General features: G+C 37.6%; 1 protein-coding gene and 1 non-coding gene across 2 annotated transcripts; both read right to left on the bottom strand.

The window, feature by feature from the left end:
• Positions 1-832: 832 nt before the first annotated feature.
• Positions 833-5,368, bottom strand: LOC117300851 (lectin L6-like). Its single transcript, XM_033784700.1, has 3 exons — positions 4,827-5,368; positions 3,809-3,994; positions 833-2,944 (listed from the first exon to the last, which is right to left on the bottom strand). Exons 1-3 carry the CDS (start codon positions 4,894-4,896, stop codon positions 2,184-2,186), a joined length of 1,017 nt encoding a protein of 338 aa, XP_033640591.1. The 5' UTR covers positions 4,897-5,368; the 3' UTR covers positions 833-2,183.
• Positions 5,369-12,682: 7,314 nt separating this feature from the next.
• Positions 12,683-12,753, bottom strand: Trnal-uaa. The gene has a single exon. It is a non-coding gene; the product is annotated as a tRNA-Leu (tRNA).
• Between the last annotated feature and the right edge of the window lie 5,747 nt (positions 12,754-18,500).

Here is an 18,500-nt window from a genome sequence, read left to right as displayed (position 1 = left end):
CTGCATCAGCAACGAAAAACGCGTTTTTGATAAATTTAAAACAAGTGAAGAAACAAAATTCGTCTCGTGAGGCGAAAATTGTTTTACCATGTAAAACGTAGTAATCAGTTTATGGTAACCATAACTAGTTTATCCGTTTTACATACTAAGACGACAACTTTTTTCGTGACATTGTTTTGCTAATTTCTAAAAAAAAAAAAACACCTCAGCAAGTAATATTAGGGAAGACTTCTACCATTATCTTTAGAATTTATATGATATGTGGACTTTGTGTTTTGTGTTTACAAAAACTACACCCATACCATTTAAAGGCGCTCGGATGTTTTCAATGTACTCCTTACCCTGTAAGAATCGTGTGAAATAAAAACATAAAAGACCCTACAAGCAATAGAACAGCTAAATGTACAAATTCTCAAGGACAGAATATCCTTTTTCAAATGATACTTTATTACATCACTTAAGTGACCAAAAGGTAAAATATATTGCACAACAATTTAACAAATATGAATAACATTAAAGACACTGGACACTATTGGTAATAGTATAAGACTAGCATTCACAGTTGGTGTATCTCAACATAATCTATGCATAAAATAACACACCTGTGAAAATTTGAGCTCAATCGATCGTCGAAGTTGCGAGACAATAATGCAAGAAGAAACACCCTTGTCATTAGGAAGTTGTCTGATTCAGATGGTTGATTTCGAGACTTGAAATTCTAAATCTGAGGTCTCGAAATTAAATTCGTGGAAAATTACTTCTATCTCGAAAACGACACTACTTCAGAGGGAACCGTTTCTCACAATGTTTTATACCATCAACCTCCCCCCGTACTCGTTACCAAGAAGGATGTTATGCTAATTATTATTTTGAGTAATTAACAATAGTGTCCACTGCCTTTAAGAATGGATATGAAGTACAATAAGAAACCTTGAAGAAGCCTTCGTACTATAGGGTCGACAAGTCATTAATTTGTAAACACATTGTTCAATTCGATTTTGACACCCACGGCCAATACCACGCCAAATTGCCTTGGGTTGAGTGATTCTTTGACCAAAAGAAATGTTCAACCAATAACCGCCCGTTTGAGAATTCAATTTAATCAATCTTGTTTTTGCCAAGCGGTTCCCTCTTGCTTTGCAAAATGTTTCTGCACAAAGGTCAAATAACGTGAAAAGGTTGCGATAGACAGTGATTAATTTAATAACCACATTTAGATAATTTGAAATATCATATTTCAACATTTTCGGTCAATGAAAGATGGAATACAGATATAAGGACCGCAGGTTGGAATTTCTTGTATCGATCTAGTCTAAAGGTTCAAGGTCTATTAGGGATAGTCCAAACTTAGGACTAGTCATATAAGGCTATTGTCCTATAAGTTGGGACCACTAACTCGTCGTCCTAATTCGAGACCAGTATTAACTCTTTGTGATTACATTTTGGTTTATTGCTATTAATAATTATACGATAGAAGTTGCCTTGGCGTATGTACTGTGAAAAATACATAAAAACACAATAAAAATCGTCAAATTGAGAGATACATTTAAATTAAGACATTAAAGATGAATTTAGTATTAGCGACTAAAATGACACCCAAAACGCTTATCAATGATAACGATAAATAACATTTAAAAATTTCAAAGGAATAAGTTATTTCACTTCGAAGAAGGCCTTTACACAATTCAGCTGCTTTGTCCCAACATTTTAATCTGAGAAACGTTACTGTCGATATATTTCTCAGGTTAAGCAATCCCTCTTACAGATGTGAGAATTTTCATAGGGAATAAAGAAGATTAACTTTGAATATGTTTACCCCTTGTAAGAGCACTGTTTACTTTCAAGAACATAGTGAGCAAAGAAGCACATTAATTGGGCGTGGGATTCGAACCCACGACCCTAGAGCAGATACCAAATAGACTACCGAGATTGCCATATTAGTGAACTTCTTCCTGCGTTGACATAATTATCGCTCCGGACTTCACTAAATGGCGACCACCTTTGGAACCGAGTGTCCACAGGTTAGTTTCACTGTAATTGATATACATATAAGGGTTAAAACAATTGACCGGTTAAAAACAAAGGGTAAACTTTTCGAAATAGTTGTCCAAAGTAGGCCCAACATTCACTTCAGCTAATTAGCTTCCTCCAATACAACTACAGCATATCACTGAAGTTATAAACTAACAAAAAGACACGCTTTCGTTTGTATACACATTATTTTCAGCGTCAACGCCCCAGAATGTGCCGGAAACGGCCTCAATTTGTTTCAGATTCCCGCCAATTTTTCGCCAGGCTGTCCCAGTTGGGGTTTCAGCCGAGATACCCGCTCTATAGTAGATTGCGTCATTGACATCTACAGCGTAAATGACGTCACCTGAGCTAACGTATTTCAGTGAGACGTCATCAGTTGGCCTCGCAATTTGCCACAGTGAGCCATTGGGATCAGAGTCAGGGTCACCGTACGTACCCAATCTGTAGGTGGGCTTATTATCCAGAGTGATTCCCCATACACCCCCGCTACCTACTGAGATCTGTTTTACAAGAGTCCCAGTAATCTGTAGCCAACCATCACCAGGAATTCGGTTAACATTTGCACCCAAGCGATGGTAGATATAATTGCCGCTATTGACTCCCCAAACGTGCCCCTTTTGACTCACGCTGACGTGTTTCAAAAAACCCCCGACATGGGTCCAACCTGCAGTCATATCGGGATTACTAACATCAAACTGACGATAGTAAATTGTATCGTCATGGGCCGTGCCCCACACTGAATTCATACCCACATCGAGTTGATGCAAACCCCCTTGCATTAGTGTGTTTGAGCATCCACGGAACCCCATGTAGTAAATCTGGTCATCGACGTCAACGGCCCATACCCCAGCCGCACCCACTGACACGTGCTTCATTGATCCGGGAACTTGGCGAGGGGGATTAGTCAATGCTGAAAATAATCAAAATGAATCAATTAACTCTCATATTAAAGGCACTGGACACTATTGGTAATTGTCAAAGACCAGTCTTTCCACTTGGTGTATCTCAACATATGCATAAAATAACAAACCTGTGAAAATTTGAGCTCGATTTGTTGTCGGAGTTGCGAGATATGAAAGGGAAAAACACCCTTATCACCCGAAGTTGTATGCTTTCAGATGCTTGATTTTGATACCTCAAATTCTAAACTTGAGGTGTCGAAATCAATTACTTTTTTCTTGAAAACTACGTCACTGCCTTTAATGTAGTAATAATAATGATAATAATAAGACTTGTAATGCGCACATATCCACCCTGCTGGGCGTTCAAGAGGCAGGAAAACCAAAACCAAAAGACAAGAAAAACATACACAACAAAATTAGTTCTGAGACATATAGGATACGCTTTGGGAAAAGATTTCAGATTTGTGGTATAAGATCCAAGATTGCGGTCAGATTCTAGGTGCGTGGTGCAGCTGGGAAAAAAAAAACATATATATATAAAATGTCCAGTGCGTTTCGCACACAAACTACTGAAAAAAGGGTTGAACGAAGTACTACTGATAATACTTTTTTGTATTGCTTGATTTTTGCTTCAAAGCGCGAAATTAAAAGTAATAATGGCATTTTGCAAAGAATGAAATAAGAACACGTGGGTTCGTTGCTTATACTCAGATGATTTTCTCGTCTTATTTTTTGTTGTTAACGTTTACACCGTTCTTTGTTGGAGATCGCGGCGCCAATGTTAGACAACAAGTAGCTAAATTTATAGTTCTCTATTTTTTTGTTAGAACTTAATTCTTATATTAACAAAATTAAAGATTTTATAACCATACCATCCTGATCTTTCTTGCAATCTTGACCAATCTTCATTTCATAAGGCTTAAGTTGAGCCTTCATGTTCACTCCGCCCAGACGAAACTCAGTGCATTCACACGGTCTCTGCTCGGCTAGTGACCAACCGTAGCGCTCACCAGTTGCCGGGTTTGGTTCTTGACCCACGTAACACACACATCCATAAACTGATAAACAAAATTGATCAACAAAACAATGTTTTGGGAAAATAGTATTAGCTGTTGCAAACTGCTACCAACTGCAAAACAAAAGGTCAATAACATGAAGTGTCGACCCTATACGCCTCTCTTAATATTTATGCATGAGGTACGTCACAATGCTAGCTCAAAACGAGGCGATGGGCGGAGCCACTGCAAGTGATGGGGGACTTGCGCCAATAGACTCATTTTGGGTAAGAATTATGACGTCATGCATAAATATTAAGAGAGGCGTATTTATAAGTGAGTGTTTTGGTAATCAAGTAAAAACCATTGATCGAGCAATTTGATTTCCTATTCAATTTTTATCAACGAGTTTCGAAACAGCAGCAGCAGATGCCACTTTTCAAAGGAATGAAATCCATGACGTTTAGAACCATATTTGTTTTTCTTCGCTTAATTTGAAAAAAAGAAAGAGGAAGAAAGGGGCAGAACTTGCTTATCACTATATCATCAGTGTAAAACAATATTTAAAGGTAAACCCAAAGGGACTGTGGGTGGCTGCCGAACTACCAGGTAAATCCATTGTTATTGGAAATGTGAGCATGCACAGAATGAAGTAAACAATGACAATTTACCTGGTAAGTCTGCTGCCACCTAGCGTCCAAAAGTCTCACATTCGGAAAAGACCTAAAGAGAAGACATGTCACACGCGACTTTGATACAGCTACGGCTAGAACGCGCGCGTCTGTCTAATCTTAAAATGGCAGAAGATGCGCTGATCTAGCCGCACGGTAGCTCTATTAAAGTCGCCGTTTCGGACACGGCCTGAGTTGAATTAATATCACGTCAGATTTTGTACCTTCTATGGCAGCTGTTATGACGAGTAAGAGCGAAACGATTGGTCGAAACAGAGCCATGTCTGACTCCATCACCAGTATGTGTTGAACCCACTGCAGGGTTGGCCTACTTCTCCCACCAGCAGTATACAAGCATCAACCTCTCTACGTAGCTCGCGTTGTTCGTTTAACTACAGTTGTTGGCAAAATTTGACGAATTGTTTTAAAACAGTCAAGATCAAAGTCTGACACCGGTGTCCCAGGGTATTTTGTCCGCCGGGGATGCTGTCCCCTATAATATGGGAAATTAACATGGGCTGGAGGAGGATGATTGATTCAAGAGAGCGGCATCAAAATAAGTTTGTACACAGTTTGCCACAAATATTATGGGGGGACAGGGTGATTTCCTGCTTATTGTACACCTGCCGGTATGCCGAATCCAGGTTATTGCAACCACCAAAGAGAGAGTAGTGGAGAACTAACAAAAAACACCGTGTTGCTCAAGATTGGTGATCAGGATTGATCATGATTGATAAGGATTGATCAGGATTGATCAGGATTGATCAGGATTGATCAGGATTGATCTGGATTGATCAATATTGATCTAGATTGATCAGGACTGATCCGGATTGATCCGGATTGATCTAGATTGATCTAGATTGATCTAGATTGATTAGGATTGATCTGGATTGATCATGATTGATAAGGATTGATCAGGATTGATCATGATTGATAAGGATTGATAAGGGTTGATCAGGATTGATCAGGATTGATCAGGATTTGACCTTGCTGATCAGGATTGATGACTGCGAGAGTATTGAGGAAAGGTTGATGAATAATCTTCCAGTCGCTGAAGTGACGTTCTAGTTTAATCCACAACAATAATTAGCTCCCTGCGGTAAAAAAGATAAAACAAAAACAATCATTAGTAATCCCAAAATTTAAATGAATTTCATATTTTTGTGTTTTATGACTTTGAGTATAAATTACATTATCACCGAATCGGGGTCCGCCCGAGGGCGAGGGTAACATTTTTGCCAATGAAACTTAATTTGAAAGTACAAACATGTCAAGTGGGTTTGTATTTTGTAAGATGGTTTGTAATAATTCAAGTGCTTCAATAAATTTTCGAAATATATATATTTTTCTATTGACGTCATCAATGACGTTTTCATCTAAAACAAAATTACGAATTCAACTACCAGTAAAATAATCTAAAGGGAAACGGAAGGACACGCACACAAAAACAAGTCATTGGATAAACATGTTTTGTAACTTGTGAACATATAGTTATTAAGAGTCAGTTCAGGTAAATAATTGACATAGTTGCTCACGGTCAAAAAATGAATTTTTTTTATACTTTGTGGGTGGAAGGGCCTTGGGGTGCAAGTAAACAAAATTGCATTTTCAATTCTATATATAGCCCGTTGCCATGGTTACGGCTCATTTTGTTTTTTTGCAATTTTAGGCCGATTTTGGGGTCTGAAAAACTGGTTTTTAGCTCATATTTACAACTCCACCCCACCAAAGTGCAACATAATTTCAAAAAACCTTTTATATCACTACAAAGTATCAGCCTTGGCCTTCCTTGAGAAAACATTTTATTGCTTTAAATATCACCCTTGTGCTATTTTTGCATCATGCACTACAGTATGTTTTTAGAACTTGCAAAATCGACATTTTTACCCTATTTTTGGACCCCAAAATGTCAACTTGCCAGGGGTCTCAGAAAATGTTCCTTTCGGCTGTGATTAGGGCCAACATTGGTCTTTCCATATCTGGTGTCAAAAACTTGGGCAATTGTATCCTGTTGTGACAGTACTGCCTCAAAACTATACTTTTTTCCCAAAAACGTGAAAAATGACTTTTTAAGGGTCTTTTCACATAATATCGAAATACGTGTCCACGGTAAAACAACAAGGGAATATTTTTCTTATACTTTGTGGATGGTAGGGACTTGGGGTCCAAATAAACAACATTTACATTTCAAATCATAATATAACACGTTGCCATGGTAACAGTTCGTTTGTGTTTAGGCCACTTTAGGCCGATCTTGGGGTATGAAAAACTGTTTTTTTAGTTAATATTTACAACTCCACCCCACCAAAAAACAAAAATATTTCATAAAACCTTTTACATCACTACAAAGTATCATCCTTGGCTTTACTTGAGACAAAAAAATATTGCTATAAATTTCACCCTTGTGCTATTTTTAGAACGTGCATTAGAGTATGTTTTTAGAACTTGCAAAATCAACATTTTTACCATATTTTTTTCCCTCAAAATTTAATTTTTTCAGGGGTCTCAGAATATTTTCCTTTCGGTTTTGATCAGGGCCAAAATTTGTCCTTTTTTTTCTGGTAAGAAAAACTTGGGCAAGTGTATCCTGATGTTAACAGTACTGTCTCAAAAATAGACTTTTTTCCCCAAACAGAAAAATGCATTTTGAATTGTTTTTTCTTCATATTGAATTTCTAACAATAAAACAATGTTTTGTGAATAGCCTCTCTTTTTTTGAAAGTGTTCCCTTTCGGTTGTTATGAAAGCACACACATTCGTCCAACAAGGGTGTTGTTTCTCTCATCATTTTCTCGCAACTTCGATGACCAATTTAGCTCAAATTTTCATAGGCTTGTTATTGTATGCTTATGTTGGGATACACCAAGTGGGAAGACTGGTCTTTGACAATTACCAAACGTTTACCTCTCCTGTATGCTTGCTTTATATGCCTTACTCCGAATGTCATGGAACTGGAATGTGAAAACTTCATTTCAAACGGACGAATCGTTTTTTATATTAAAAAAAATTATTTCAGACTATCCAGAGCGGTTATGTCCACTCAGGAAGAATACTCTGCAATTTGAAAAAACAATCTGAGAAGCGTTACTGTCAGTAACGCTTCTCAGATAAACATTAGGAGATATCTGTTTACGTAGCCTCAAGTCTTCCAAGTGAAACGTTTCTATACATCTCTACCACTATTGGTAATTGTCAAAGACTAACCTTCACAGTTGGTGTATCTCAACATATGCATAAAATAACAAACCTGTGAAAATTTGAGCTCAATCGGTCGTCGAACTTGCGAGATAATAATGAATGGAAACAAAACACCCTTGTCACACGAAGTTGTGTGCGTTTAGATGGTTGATTTCGAGACCTCAAGTTCTAAATCTGAGGTCTTGAAATCAAATTCATGGAAAATTACTTCTTTCTCGAAAACTATGGCACTTCAGAGGGAGCCGTTTCTCACAATGTTTTATACCGTCAACCTTTCCATTATTCGTCACCAAGAACGGTTTTATGCTAATTATTATTTTGAGTAATTACCAATCGTGCCCACTGCCTTCTAATAGACAATTACTATTATCTGTCTGAAAAAGCCACTCCAAATAGCCCTCCCACGATTGTAAACCCAAAGGTCAGCCTATTAACAAAAGGCTGCCTTTTGTGTTCACTCTTTTGTGTTTGCTGACAAGATTGATTGGAGTCATGATGCCATGGCAATACAATGACATCGGAATCCATACTTGAAAGTCTACGTGAGCCCATTTTAAGACCTTTGTTAAGGGCACTGGACCACGGACACCGTAGGTAATTTTACAACCAGTCTTCTCACCATGGTGTATAATTATGCGCAAAACAACAAACCTGTTAAAATTTAAACTCAATTTTAGTCGTCGAAGTTGCGAGAAAATAATGGAAGAATAAACACCCTCGTCGCACAAGTTGTGTGCTTTCATATGCCTTGATTTCAAGACCTCAGCTGGCGCCTCAGCTGACGAGGTCTCGAATTCACTTCAAATTTTTGTGAGAAATTACTTCTTTCTCAAAAGCTACGTTACTTCAGAGGGAGCCGTTTCTCACAACGTTTCAAACTATTAACAGCTCTCCATTGCTCGCTACCAAGTTCGTTTTTCCAACAATGATTTTGAGTAGTTACCAATGGTGTCTATATTTAAGCAGAAAATATCGTTTAAATATTTCTGCAAGCATTTTTCTGCTAACTTAAATTCACACCGGCATTGAATTTATTTTGTGGAAGAGCTTGTTGGAGGGGAGAAGAAATTATTTACTTAAAATTCGACAGCGCTATCAGAATCGCATAGAAGTGCCCCTTTTAATTACCTCACGATAACTTTACACTGTTATTTTAATGGCACCAGGTAGGCGGAGGCAAGAACCTATATGAGGCTTTTACTGTATATATTTATTCTTTGTGAATTATTTTCTTCCTTCTTATCTTTAAAATAAAATTTATTGTTATTACCATTATTGCATTGTTTGTTAATTTGTAACAACAATAGTTAATATTATGTTACTCACTAAGTTAAACAGTTGTACTCAAAGTGCCCATGTTGAAATTAACAACAAGGAGCAATATTATACGATATCAACAATTCCATAGCAATAGTCGCGAAGGCCTATATTAAATTCTACGTAATAGAATAAGTAGTTTGGTTTGTACAAATTATTGACAAAGCCTGGTGCGTGACGAGTAGGTCACGGTGCGGGCATACATACGTTCCAATGACAGCAACTTAATAATAATATGCATTTATAATGCGCCATCTATCTAGTGTACAAGACCCTATTCCGAGGCGCAGAACAAAAATACATACAACAAAAAAGAAATGTAGAACATAATACAAAATTATACAGTGAATAATCTACTGTCAAGACATGTAACGAGCTAAGTGTAAGAGGATTTAAATAAATGAGTTTTAAGCAAGTTTTTAAACAATGGAAGAGAATTACAGCGCCTGATGTTATTAGGTAAAGCGTTCCAAAGTTTAGGAGCACAAGCGGAAAAGGAACGATCGCCATATGATGAGGAAGTTCTAGGAATAGTTAAAAGGGACTTAGCAGAAGAACGAAGAGTGCGAGAGGGGCATAAGGTACAAGGAGATTTGCAATATAAGACGGAGTCAAGCCAAACTGGGATTTAAATGCAATAGGTAGAATTTTGAATTGAATTCGTTGTCGAATGGGTAGCCAGTGAAGTTCCTGCAATATAGGTGTAATATGATCATGTTTTTTAGATTTTGTTAAAACACGAGCGGCAGCATTTTGTACAAGCTGTAGTTTGTGGAGGTGGTGTTCGATAACTCCGTATAATAGGGAATTACCATTGTCAAGGCGAGAAGTGACCAAAGATCGAATGATAGTAGCAGCAGTTTTATGTGATAAGGTTTTTCGAATGGTATTAACAGTTCTTAAGTAATAGTATGTCGATTGACAGATTCTGCTGACATGTTTATCCATGGACAGTGTGTTATCAAAAATAACTCCCAAATTACGCGCACAAGGTGAGGCGTGAATAGAGGCACTGTCAACATGGATGTTATGATTAATGATTTTATGGCGTTGATGTTTGGGAGTTATAAATGAGAAATTCAGTTTTATCATCATTTAGTTTTAGCTTCTTAATTGTCATCCACGACTTAATCTCAGACATGGACAACAATTACAGCAACATATAGACAACAATGACAGCAACTCAGACACAGACAACAATTACCCCGCAAGTCAAACATTTTATATCCCTAGTATAACTGACTTACCTTCCAAACCTATGCCGGTATAATCCAATGGTATATAAAGGAGAGTCAAAACATAATAGTGTTATGTAACCATTTTAAAAAAAAATTATTTGATATCGCTGTTTGACTTACCTAATTCCGAAGCTATGGAAACCAGCAAAGATCATGTCCTAGAGAATCAACATGTAGTCCTCGTCTATCGTAAACTATGTTTGTTCCGATCGAGTCTACTCGTGTGGACGTCTTGTGTGTGTTCGCCAGTCTCCGAATGAGCTACTAGTGGTTGCCGCAACGGCTTGGGTTTATTTTTTAAAGACATAGTCTTTAGCAACGTCACTGCCCACATTTTTGCCGGCCCGGGTTGGAAAACTATGGATAGCCATAAATGCAAATCAAAAACAGATCGCTACTGCTTGTAACAAAGTTACACAAAAATATTCATACATTGTGTTGATTTTGTTGAAAACATAACAACTACTAATGAGAGGTATTTTAGTCAATTGAAAGTTTGCAGAAAATGATGAATTTGGTTAAATCGTCTGTTAAGACGATTGCGTGTTTTACTAACATTCGGCCTTCCATGCCAACAAAAGAAATGTCTATGTCCCGTATGTCTGACGTCACAATTTTGGCTCTTGAATAACGACAGAACGCAATTTTTTCTGTGGAAAATTTTACACTGTTATTATAGTGCTTTTCGGAGGGAATTTCATTTTTCTAAGTCGACAAAAGAAAGGTCTACACGGTGTGGCTTGAATGTCTGGCGTCACATTTTGGGCTCTTGAATATCGAATTGTTTTCTGTGGATCAAAATTGCCACTGTCATAATAAATAATGCTTTTCGGGGGGAATTTCATTTTTCTAAGTCGACTTAAAAAAGAGAATCCTTAAACACAAAATCGAGGATGGCATGTGTATACTACAGAAAAGAAATTGCGACCTCGCATTAATTTCACGCAGAGATTCGCAGTCAATTCACACTCCACATGAATTGTACACAATCGGCGTACGTCGTGTGCATAATGTTGTGTAGATTTATTTACTATGTATAAGGTAATTACCTAGTGAATAAAACATCATGTACACTTACAACACATTTTTTTTGTACTCACTATACAGTAACAGTTATCTGCGCCTCGGAATAGGGTCTTGTACACTAGATAGATGGCGCTTAATGCATTATTATTATGATTATTATTATTACTTCATAGGCCTACTGACTCGCCGGAGTAATGATACGTGTCGATTATTACAGGTTAAAAATAATAAATATAATATCGAGGTCTTATATTGCACACGTATCTACCAAACAAGATATTCAAGGCACTGAGTTTATACAAACTTTCAGAAAGATAGGTTATTGCATTGATGGATTCTGAGACCCAATATGTAGCACTTATAAGGGTTTACAAAAAGGTGCTACGGCGCATACAGCAGCCACAGCCATGAACACCGTGGCGAACCCCTTCTCTTTTCGATAAGTGCAAAATGGGTTCTTCTGCGTTACACAACACTAGAGACCAACGGCTTTGTATTATTACATCCCATCCGAAGGACCAAGCTTAAGGCGCAAGTGTCACGGCTGGGGGATTCGAACCCACACTCTGCTGATCAAAAACATCAGAGTTTGAATTCGGTGCTCTTAACCACTCGGCCACGACATCTTAATAATTGAACAATAAGATGGATCATAAACTGAGTAACCCACAGATTGAAATGGAGCCGCCAGTATGGTAGGAAAAATGTAAGCAGATAACTGGGTTTTTTTTCTTCTTCTACTGTTCCCTATAAAGAACAGGCAACCACGGGGACAATATCACGAAATGTGTCACTGTGTGTGACACATCACACGCACATGAACTGTAACACAACTGTCAACAAGTTCAAGTTGATACATACATCATTAACCAATCAACACAGAGACGGAAAGCTTACGTCATAGCGCGTTTATCCAATAAAGTCATTGTATCCATTGAAACCATATTTGGCCTGCATACAACCAGAGCATTTATCATAACGGGTAAATTCACACTGAATTTGAAGAAGAAAAAACAATTTATTTGTCGCTCAATATAATAATTGAGTTGATTTCAATGAATAAGAGTATGCACAGATAATTATTTACAATGTCGCTAAATACAATGATGCTGTAATCATTATCATAAATTTGAAAATTTGACCCATATTGTTAAACAATAACTTATTTAATAGATGTTAAATTTGCATCGGGGATAAAGAATATTAATTGGTTTTTACCCATATACACCGATGCATCGCGATGTGTGTAGCACTGTATACTTAGTACTTTCCCGAGTCCAGTGAACAAAATCACAGGCATTTTACTCGAGTGGGATTCGAACCCACGACCTTTGCATTTAAAGCAGTGTCATACCAACTAGACCACCGAGGTTGCCTGGTAGCTAGAGGCAGTTCGAATCCTATGTTTTAGCAGCGGGTACTGCAAACGATTTAATAGATGTTAAATTTGCATCGGGGATAAAGAATATTAAATTTTGGATTTTACCCATATACACCGATGTGTGTAGCACTGTATACTCAGTACTTTCCCGAGTCCTGTGAAAAAAAATTAACAGGCATTTTACTCGGGTGGGATTCGAATAACTTATTGTTTATGATTTTCTAACGATTGTTTTGTCCCTGGCCACGGTCTAAAATTAACTAGTGACCGGCAAAACCAAGCATTTCTATTGCGTATAATTATGATTGGGAAAGGTTTCAACAATCGAGGCGCGTAATTTGATGACCTTCTCACTTGCGTTTTACCAAGGAGCTCAAATGAAAAAAGGTTTCTACTGAGCTCCATGATTTAGTTGTTTGCTAGATAAATTTGAGTTGATTACAAGAGGAAAACAGACTTGCACAAAATACCACCTTGCTAGAGTTTATACCACAGTTTCTAGCGTTTATATAAAAGGCGTTACTATTACGTGTGATGATTGCCAAGTTACAACCGTCGAGACACTTAATTTAATTATAATGCTCACCTCACTTGCCTTTTACAATGGAGCTATCTAACAGCCTTTAGTCTCAGCACCGCCCGAGTTTGCTGAAAATATATTGGGTTTTCAAGATTCTTGCAGTTTCAAAAAAGCCAAGGCTGCTCATTTACGTGCCGTTGTTGTCCTTTCCAGTAATATACCTTATGCATTGACGTCATCCAGCCGCCAACTTTGAGGTCAAACGGTGACGAAACATTCGAAACGCACACAATTGGCAAATGAACAACCTCCTTTTGACTGCTGCTGCTGCTGCTGCTGCTGCTGCTGTTGTTGTTGTTGTTATAATTATTATTATGATAGAGCTGCTAAGCACGAAAATTTGCTTAGCGTGAATTTTCTTCCTCGTTAAAAATAGGATTACCAACCAAGCTTCTATTTGTTGCATAATGCTTGTTACTGGTATTCAACTGTTCTCTGGGAACCCATTGACGGAATCAGGAATAAGGGCAGGAGAAGAATTTCATTCGTAGACCAGCTGAATAAGGACGCAACACAACAGGAAACATCCGAGCTTAGGATCACGCTGATGCTGGACCGGGATGCATGGGAGACGACCATCAGAGTTTCCTGAGAAGGCGTCGGCTGAAGACATCCTCTCGCTCAACTGATTCAACTGTTGTTTGCTTAAACCCTGAAAATCACGTAGAAATTTGGATGGCAATCCTTTTTTTTTTTTCTTTTTTTTATCTCAAGACAAACATTTCATGCTAAGCAACCTTGTGTGCTTAGCAGCTCTATGATAGTATTGGGCCCAGTTGAAGTTGCTTCTCCAAACACAAGCTATTCAGTGGGGTTTTCTTATCTCGCATGGTAAAGCGTATCGCTTTAGGCGGCTGGGCGTTCCAGTGGCTAAACTGATTTAAACAAAGTTAATAGACCATTGTCAACCCATCACTTCGGGTCAATTTCATAAAGCTGTTAAGCAAGAAAATACTGCTTGACGAATTCATTAGCTAAACAAACATTGAGTGGGGCACCAGTCACAACAATAATATAAACTTAATGTAATTTTGGCTGCTAACCTATTTCTCTTAAGCAATTATTTTCTCTGCTTAGCAAGTTTGATGAATTTGAGCCCATCAGTTGACAAAACAAAGCAAACGACATAAATTTGATGAGTGATGCCACTTTCCATTGCGTTTGACCCACTAGGGTCCAATTTCATAAGGCTTTTAAGCAGAAAATACTGCTAAGCAAATTTCTGTGATAAGCTAGCAGGGTGGTATTTTGTGCAAGTTTATTTCCCTCTCGTAATAAACTCAATTATATCTAGCAAACAACTTAATCATGCAGCTCAGTATAAACCTTTTTTCTTCATTTAGCTCCTTGGCAAAACGCAAGTGAGAAGACCACCAACAGTCTACCCGCAGGTCACTAACTTCCTTGGTGATTTATCTGCAGAGTATGCATCGTTGTTCGTGCATGACCTCTGTGTGAAAATTAATTAGTCAAAAGGGCTTCTGGAATTCGGTAATTTTTTAGCCTTTCCTGAAAAGTCTCAACCAAAATAATGTACCAGTAAATTGAAACGAAGAGAATATCTGTCGTTATCTGATCCTCACTTAGCTCATAGTTTAGACAGGCGCTTTTACCATACCGACGAAAAACAGCATGCTGCCCTATCAGTCGATGATGTCATCGTCAGCCAATCACCCGTGCAGGAAAACCATGCTGTCTAATAGTTTTTTTTTTTTCGTAATGTGAGTTTTGGATTAACTGTTGAAATCGCTGTATCCTGACTGGACTTGGTACGATCCGGTCGCGCTTTTAACATTTCGGGAAGAATATGAAATAATCTATAAATATATACTAATTGGGGACTGTTGGTGACATTCATAACGGGAAAATTTGCCATGTTTTTATGACTTGTTTTCTTCCTTTTTGGAGCCATTTTTTACGTACAAATTTCTCTTTTAAAAATTTGAGTTGCAACGATTTTTGTCATACAAAACGACAGAAATGCTCTTCATTTCAATGTTCTTCTAAATTATTTCTGTCAATACTTTTCAGATAAGGCCGAAAAAGACTGAACTTCAGAAGCCCTTTGGACTAATTATATATTCAAACCGAGGTCACGCATGAAAAATCACGCCAACTCGTGCAGATAAATCACAAAGGAAACTTATTATATCGAGTGACCTGGACTGTCAAATAACGCACCTCGATTGTTGAAACCTTTGGCAGTCATCATGTAAATTATACGTCATATGAATGATTTGCTTTGCCCTGCCGGTCACTGGGTTTTATCGAATTAATTTTAGGCTGTAGCCAGGAACAAAACAGTCGTCAGAAAATCATAAACACTGAGTAAGTGTTTTGCATTATGGGTAAATGTATTGTTTTGATAATAGCATCATTGTAGCATACACTCTAGTGACATGGTATCATACTGATTATATATGTGTGCAAGTCTCTTATTCATTGAAATCAACTCAATTACAATATTATATTGAGCACCAAATAAACTTTGTTTTTTTCTTTAAATTCAGTGTGAATAGCTGGGGGGGGGGGGCAAAACATGGGCATCTTGGGGGCAAACAAAGAGCGGGGCACCGACGTTGCTCTAATGTAAACCTCACAGAATTTTGCCTGATTATGTTAATTGTGAAAGACTAGTCTTCTCACTTGATGTAGCCTATCTTAAAATTCGCATCTAAAAATAAAAACGTTGAAAATTCGGACTCTCAATAGACCGATTGCGCTCACAATGTTTACATGTGATCACGTGACCTATAATGGGTATTGCAAAAACCCAAAGCTACAGAGTAAAGACATCTACTCGTACCGATGGACCATTATCGGCTGTATTTTCGATGATAAATACAACTTTTAAAGGAACGTTACAGAATTGGTAGGAAACAAAAATCGTGAAGATCACAGATTTACATAAAACTTACACGGTCTAATGATGATGATAGTTGAAAACATCCCTTGAAATATTTCTGTCTGAAATGTCATATTTGATGAGAAATAAATAATCTAACTTCGCGTTTGGAGTTTATCGCTCAGTGAGCGTTTTATTCATTTTTAATTTGGCATCGATGCAATGCAAAATAATTTGTAACCGATTTTTCACTATTCTCTCGTGATCTCAAACTTCTACAGGTTTGTCAGTTTATGTATATGGTGGATTACATGCAGTGGTACACTGCCAGCAACTGTTTTGCTTACAAAAAACAATTCTGTAATGTTCCTTTAACTCAAAACGAAGCCCTTTTAATAAAGTTGAATGTTTTGACATTTATTTAAATCACATTTTCTATTCCATAAATCCTGTATTCTACTACAAAAGTGGTTTTCGTTTGAGAGTATTGGTAGACTGGTGACGTAATTACAGAGGTTTGATTTTTTCCCGACAAACTTTCCTAATAAAAAAAAAAAAAAAATGTTCTTTCGATTTTTTGACTCGATTAAGAAGGACAGAAAAGCACTACAGTGGCAATTTCGAAGAAATTTAGTAGAAATAAAATTGCCCCTGAGCAAAGCTTTCATCATAGCTATGTCTCCCTCAAGCGTCCAATAAATTATTGAGGTAAGCTTCAAAGAGGGCGCTCCAAATAAAACAATTCCCACTGGCCATGGAACAAACGTAATTGGGCCTTTTTAACCCAAGGCTTCGGCTTAAGATTTGGCTCAGGCTATAGCTATAAGCCCCTCATGTTCTGCATTATACGTATGCTATGCGTTAAGGGATTCAGACCAGAGAACGGAGCCTGAAGCCAAATACAAAGCCAAAGCCTTGAATTCGAAAAGGGCCATATTCGGCCATGTTGCCCGTGAGATCACAAAAGAGCAACAGAGGCTGAACTTCCTGCACATACGATTTATACACAGCTCTATATGGAAGCTAAAAATCTATATTGTTATTTATATGGATATTGGAATGTCTGAATTTCATCAACTATTAATTTTTTGAACTGTTATTTAAAAAACTTTTGAGTTTGTGTGGAAATTATGAAACAACTATGTAGATAGAAAGCAAAATTTTACCTGCCAGAAAGCACTAAAATTTACTAGATCACCCTGTTATCGCCCCCTGCATGTTTTGCACAATTTAATGCGCCCATTGCAGGTAAAACGTAGCATTTACTTCTTCAAGCTTCAATCTAATGAATAATGTAAAGGCTCACCTTCTTTTGTTCTTGCCACTTAACTTTCTTTTTCCAATTGTTTCACGTTAAAGGTCTAAGTCGTGGCCGTGACTACCTTTCTTGGCCTACCAACGAAGAAGATAACACAAATGTCATGTTTTCATGATTCAACAGAACCCTTCTACTACAAAACAACGGATCGTGACTTTTGGGTCCGGTATAATAGCCCATGACTACACAATCTGACAAGTATTCGCCCACTATTGGCATGTGTAGCTGAGATACTATCAAACCAGTCTGTGACAAATTCCTTCAAAAGGTAGCAGTGGTTTTTTGTCAACAATTTGGAATGGTTACATTCTAGCCGGGAGAATAATGAAATACACATTCTGAGGATTATCTCATAGGGGGGGGGGGTAAACAAATGTAATAGTGATATCTTCCATATTACCGCAGATCTTCGAAGTGAACAGTTTTGTCAACTTGCATTACAGTATGCCAAAAGCTGGTACTTCTTCAAAATACGTTTTTTTTATTCAACTTGCATTACACTATCCAAAAGCAGCTGTACTTCTTGTAGTACCTAAGTACGTTTTTTTTATTGCCATTAACTTTCAGAGTCATTACCAAGCGTATATACAGACCCTTTATACTGACTGCTAACCGTACCCAGGTGTGGGCTTGAAACACAATAGACTGGGTCAAGCACAAACAGATCAATTCTTATGGAGTTTGCTGTGTAAACCACTAGTTGTATATACCCAACATGCATGACCTAGAAATGTTTGTCTGCCCCCTCGACCTGCAATAAATCACTATTTACGGTTTGAATTTGACTTGTCAGGTATGCCCCGGTACCCGTTTTCCAATACGTACCACTTCTAAACGGGTACAGGTGGTATGAAAAAGCATCACTTTATAACACCCTTAAAGGTACAGCCGTCGATTCACAAAGAGATAGGACTCGTCTTAGTTTTTATTGCTAACAATTATTTGGAGCAATTACCAAATAATGTCCATGCCTTTCAGCAATACACTCAATATTA

Source organism: Asterias rubens, chromosome 16 (genome assembly GCF_902459465.1).
Source record: "Asterias rubens chromosome 16, eAstRub1.3, whole genome shotgun sequence".
Classification (NCBI taxonomy): Eukaryota; Metazoa; Echinodermata; class Asteroidea; order Forcipulatida; family Asteriidae; genus Asterias; species Asterias rubens.
Note: the sequence above shows the minus strand (reverse complement) of the source record. Positions and strands in the feature narration are given on the sequence as shown.

Bases quoted from the DNA above. Each gene is read 5' to 3' on its own strand.
- LOC117300851 (XM_033784700.1), bottom strand. From the start codon at position 4,896: ATGGAGTCAGACATGGCTCTGTTTCGACCAATCGTTTCGCTCTTACTC. The intron at 3,995-4,826 runs GTACAAAATCTG...TTTGTTTATCAG, and splicing joins CATAACAGCTGCCATAGAAG to TTTATGGATGTGTGTGTTAC. The intron at 2,945-3,808 runs GTATGGTTATAA...GATTATTTTCAG, and splicing joins TTGCAAGAAAGATCAGGATG to CATTGACTAATCCCCCTCGC.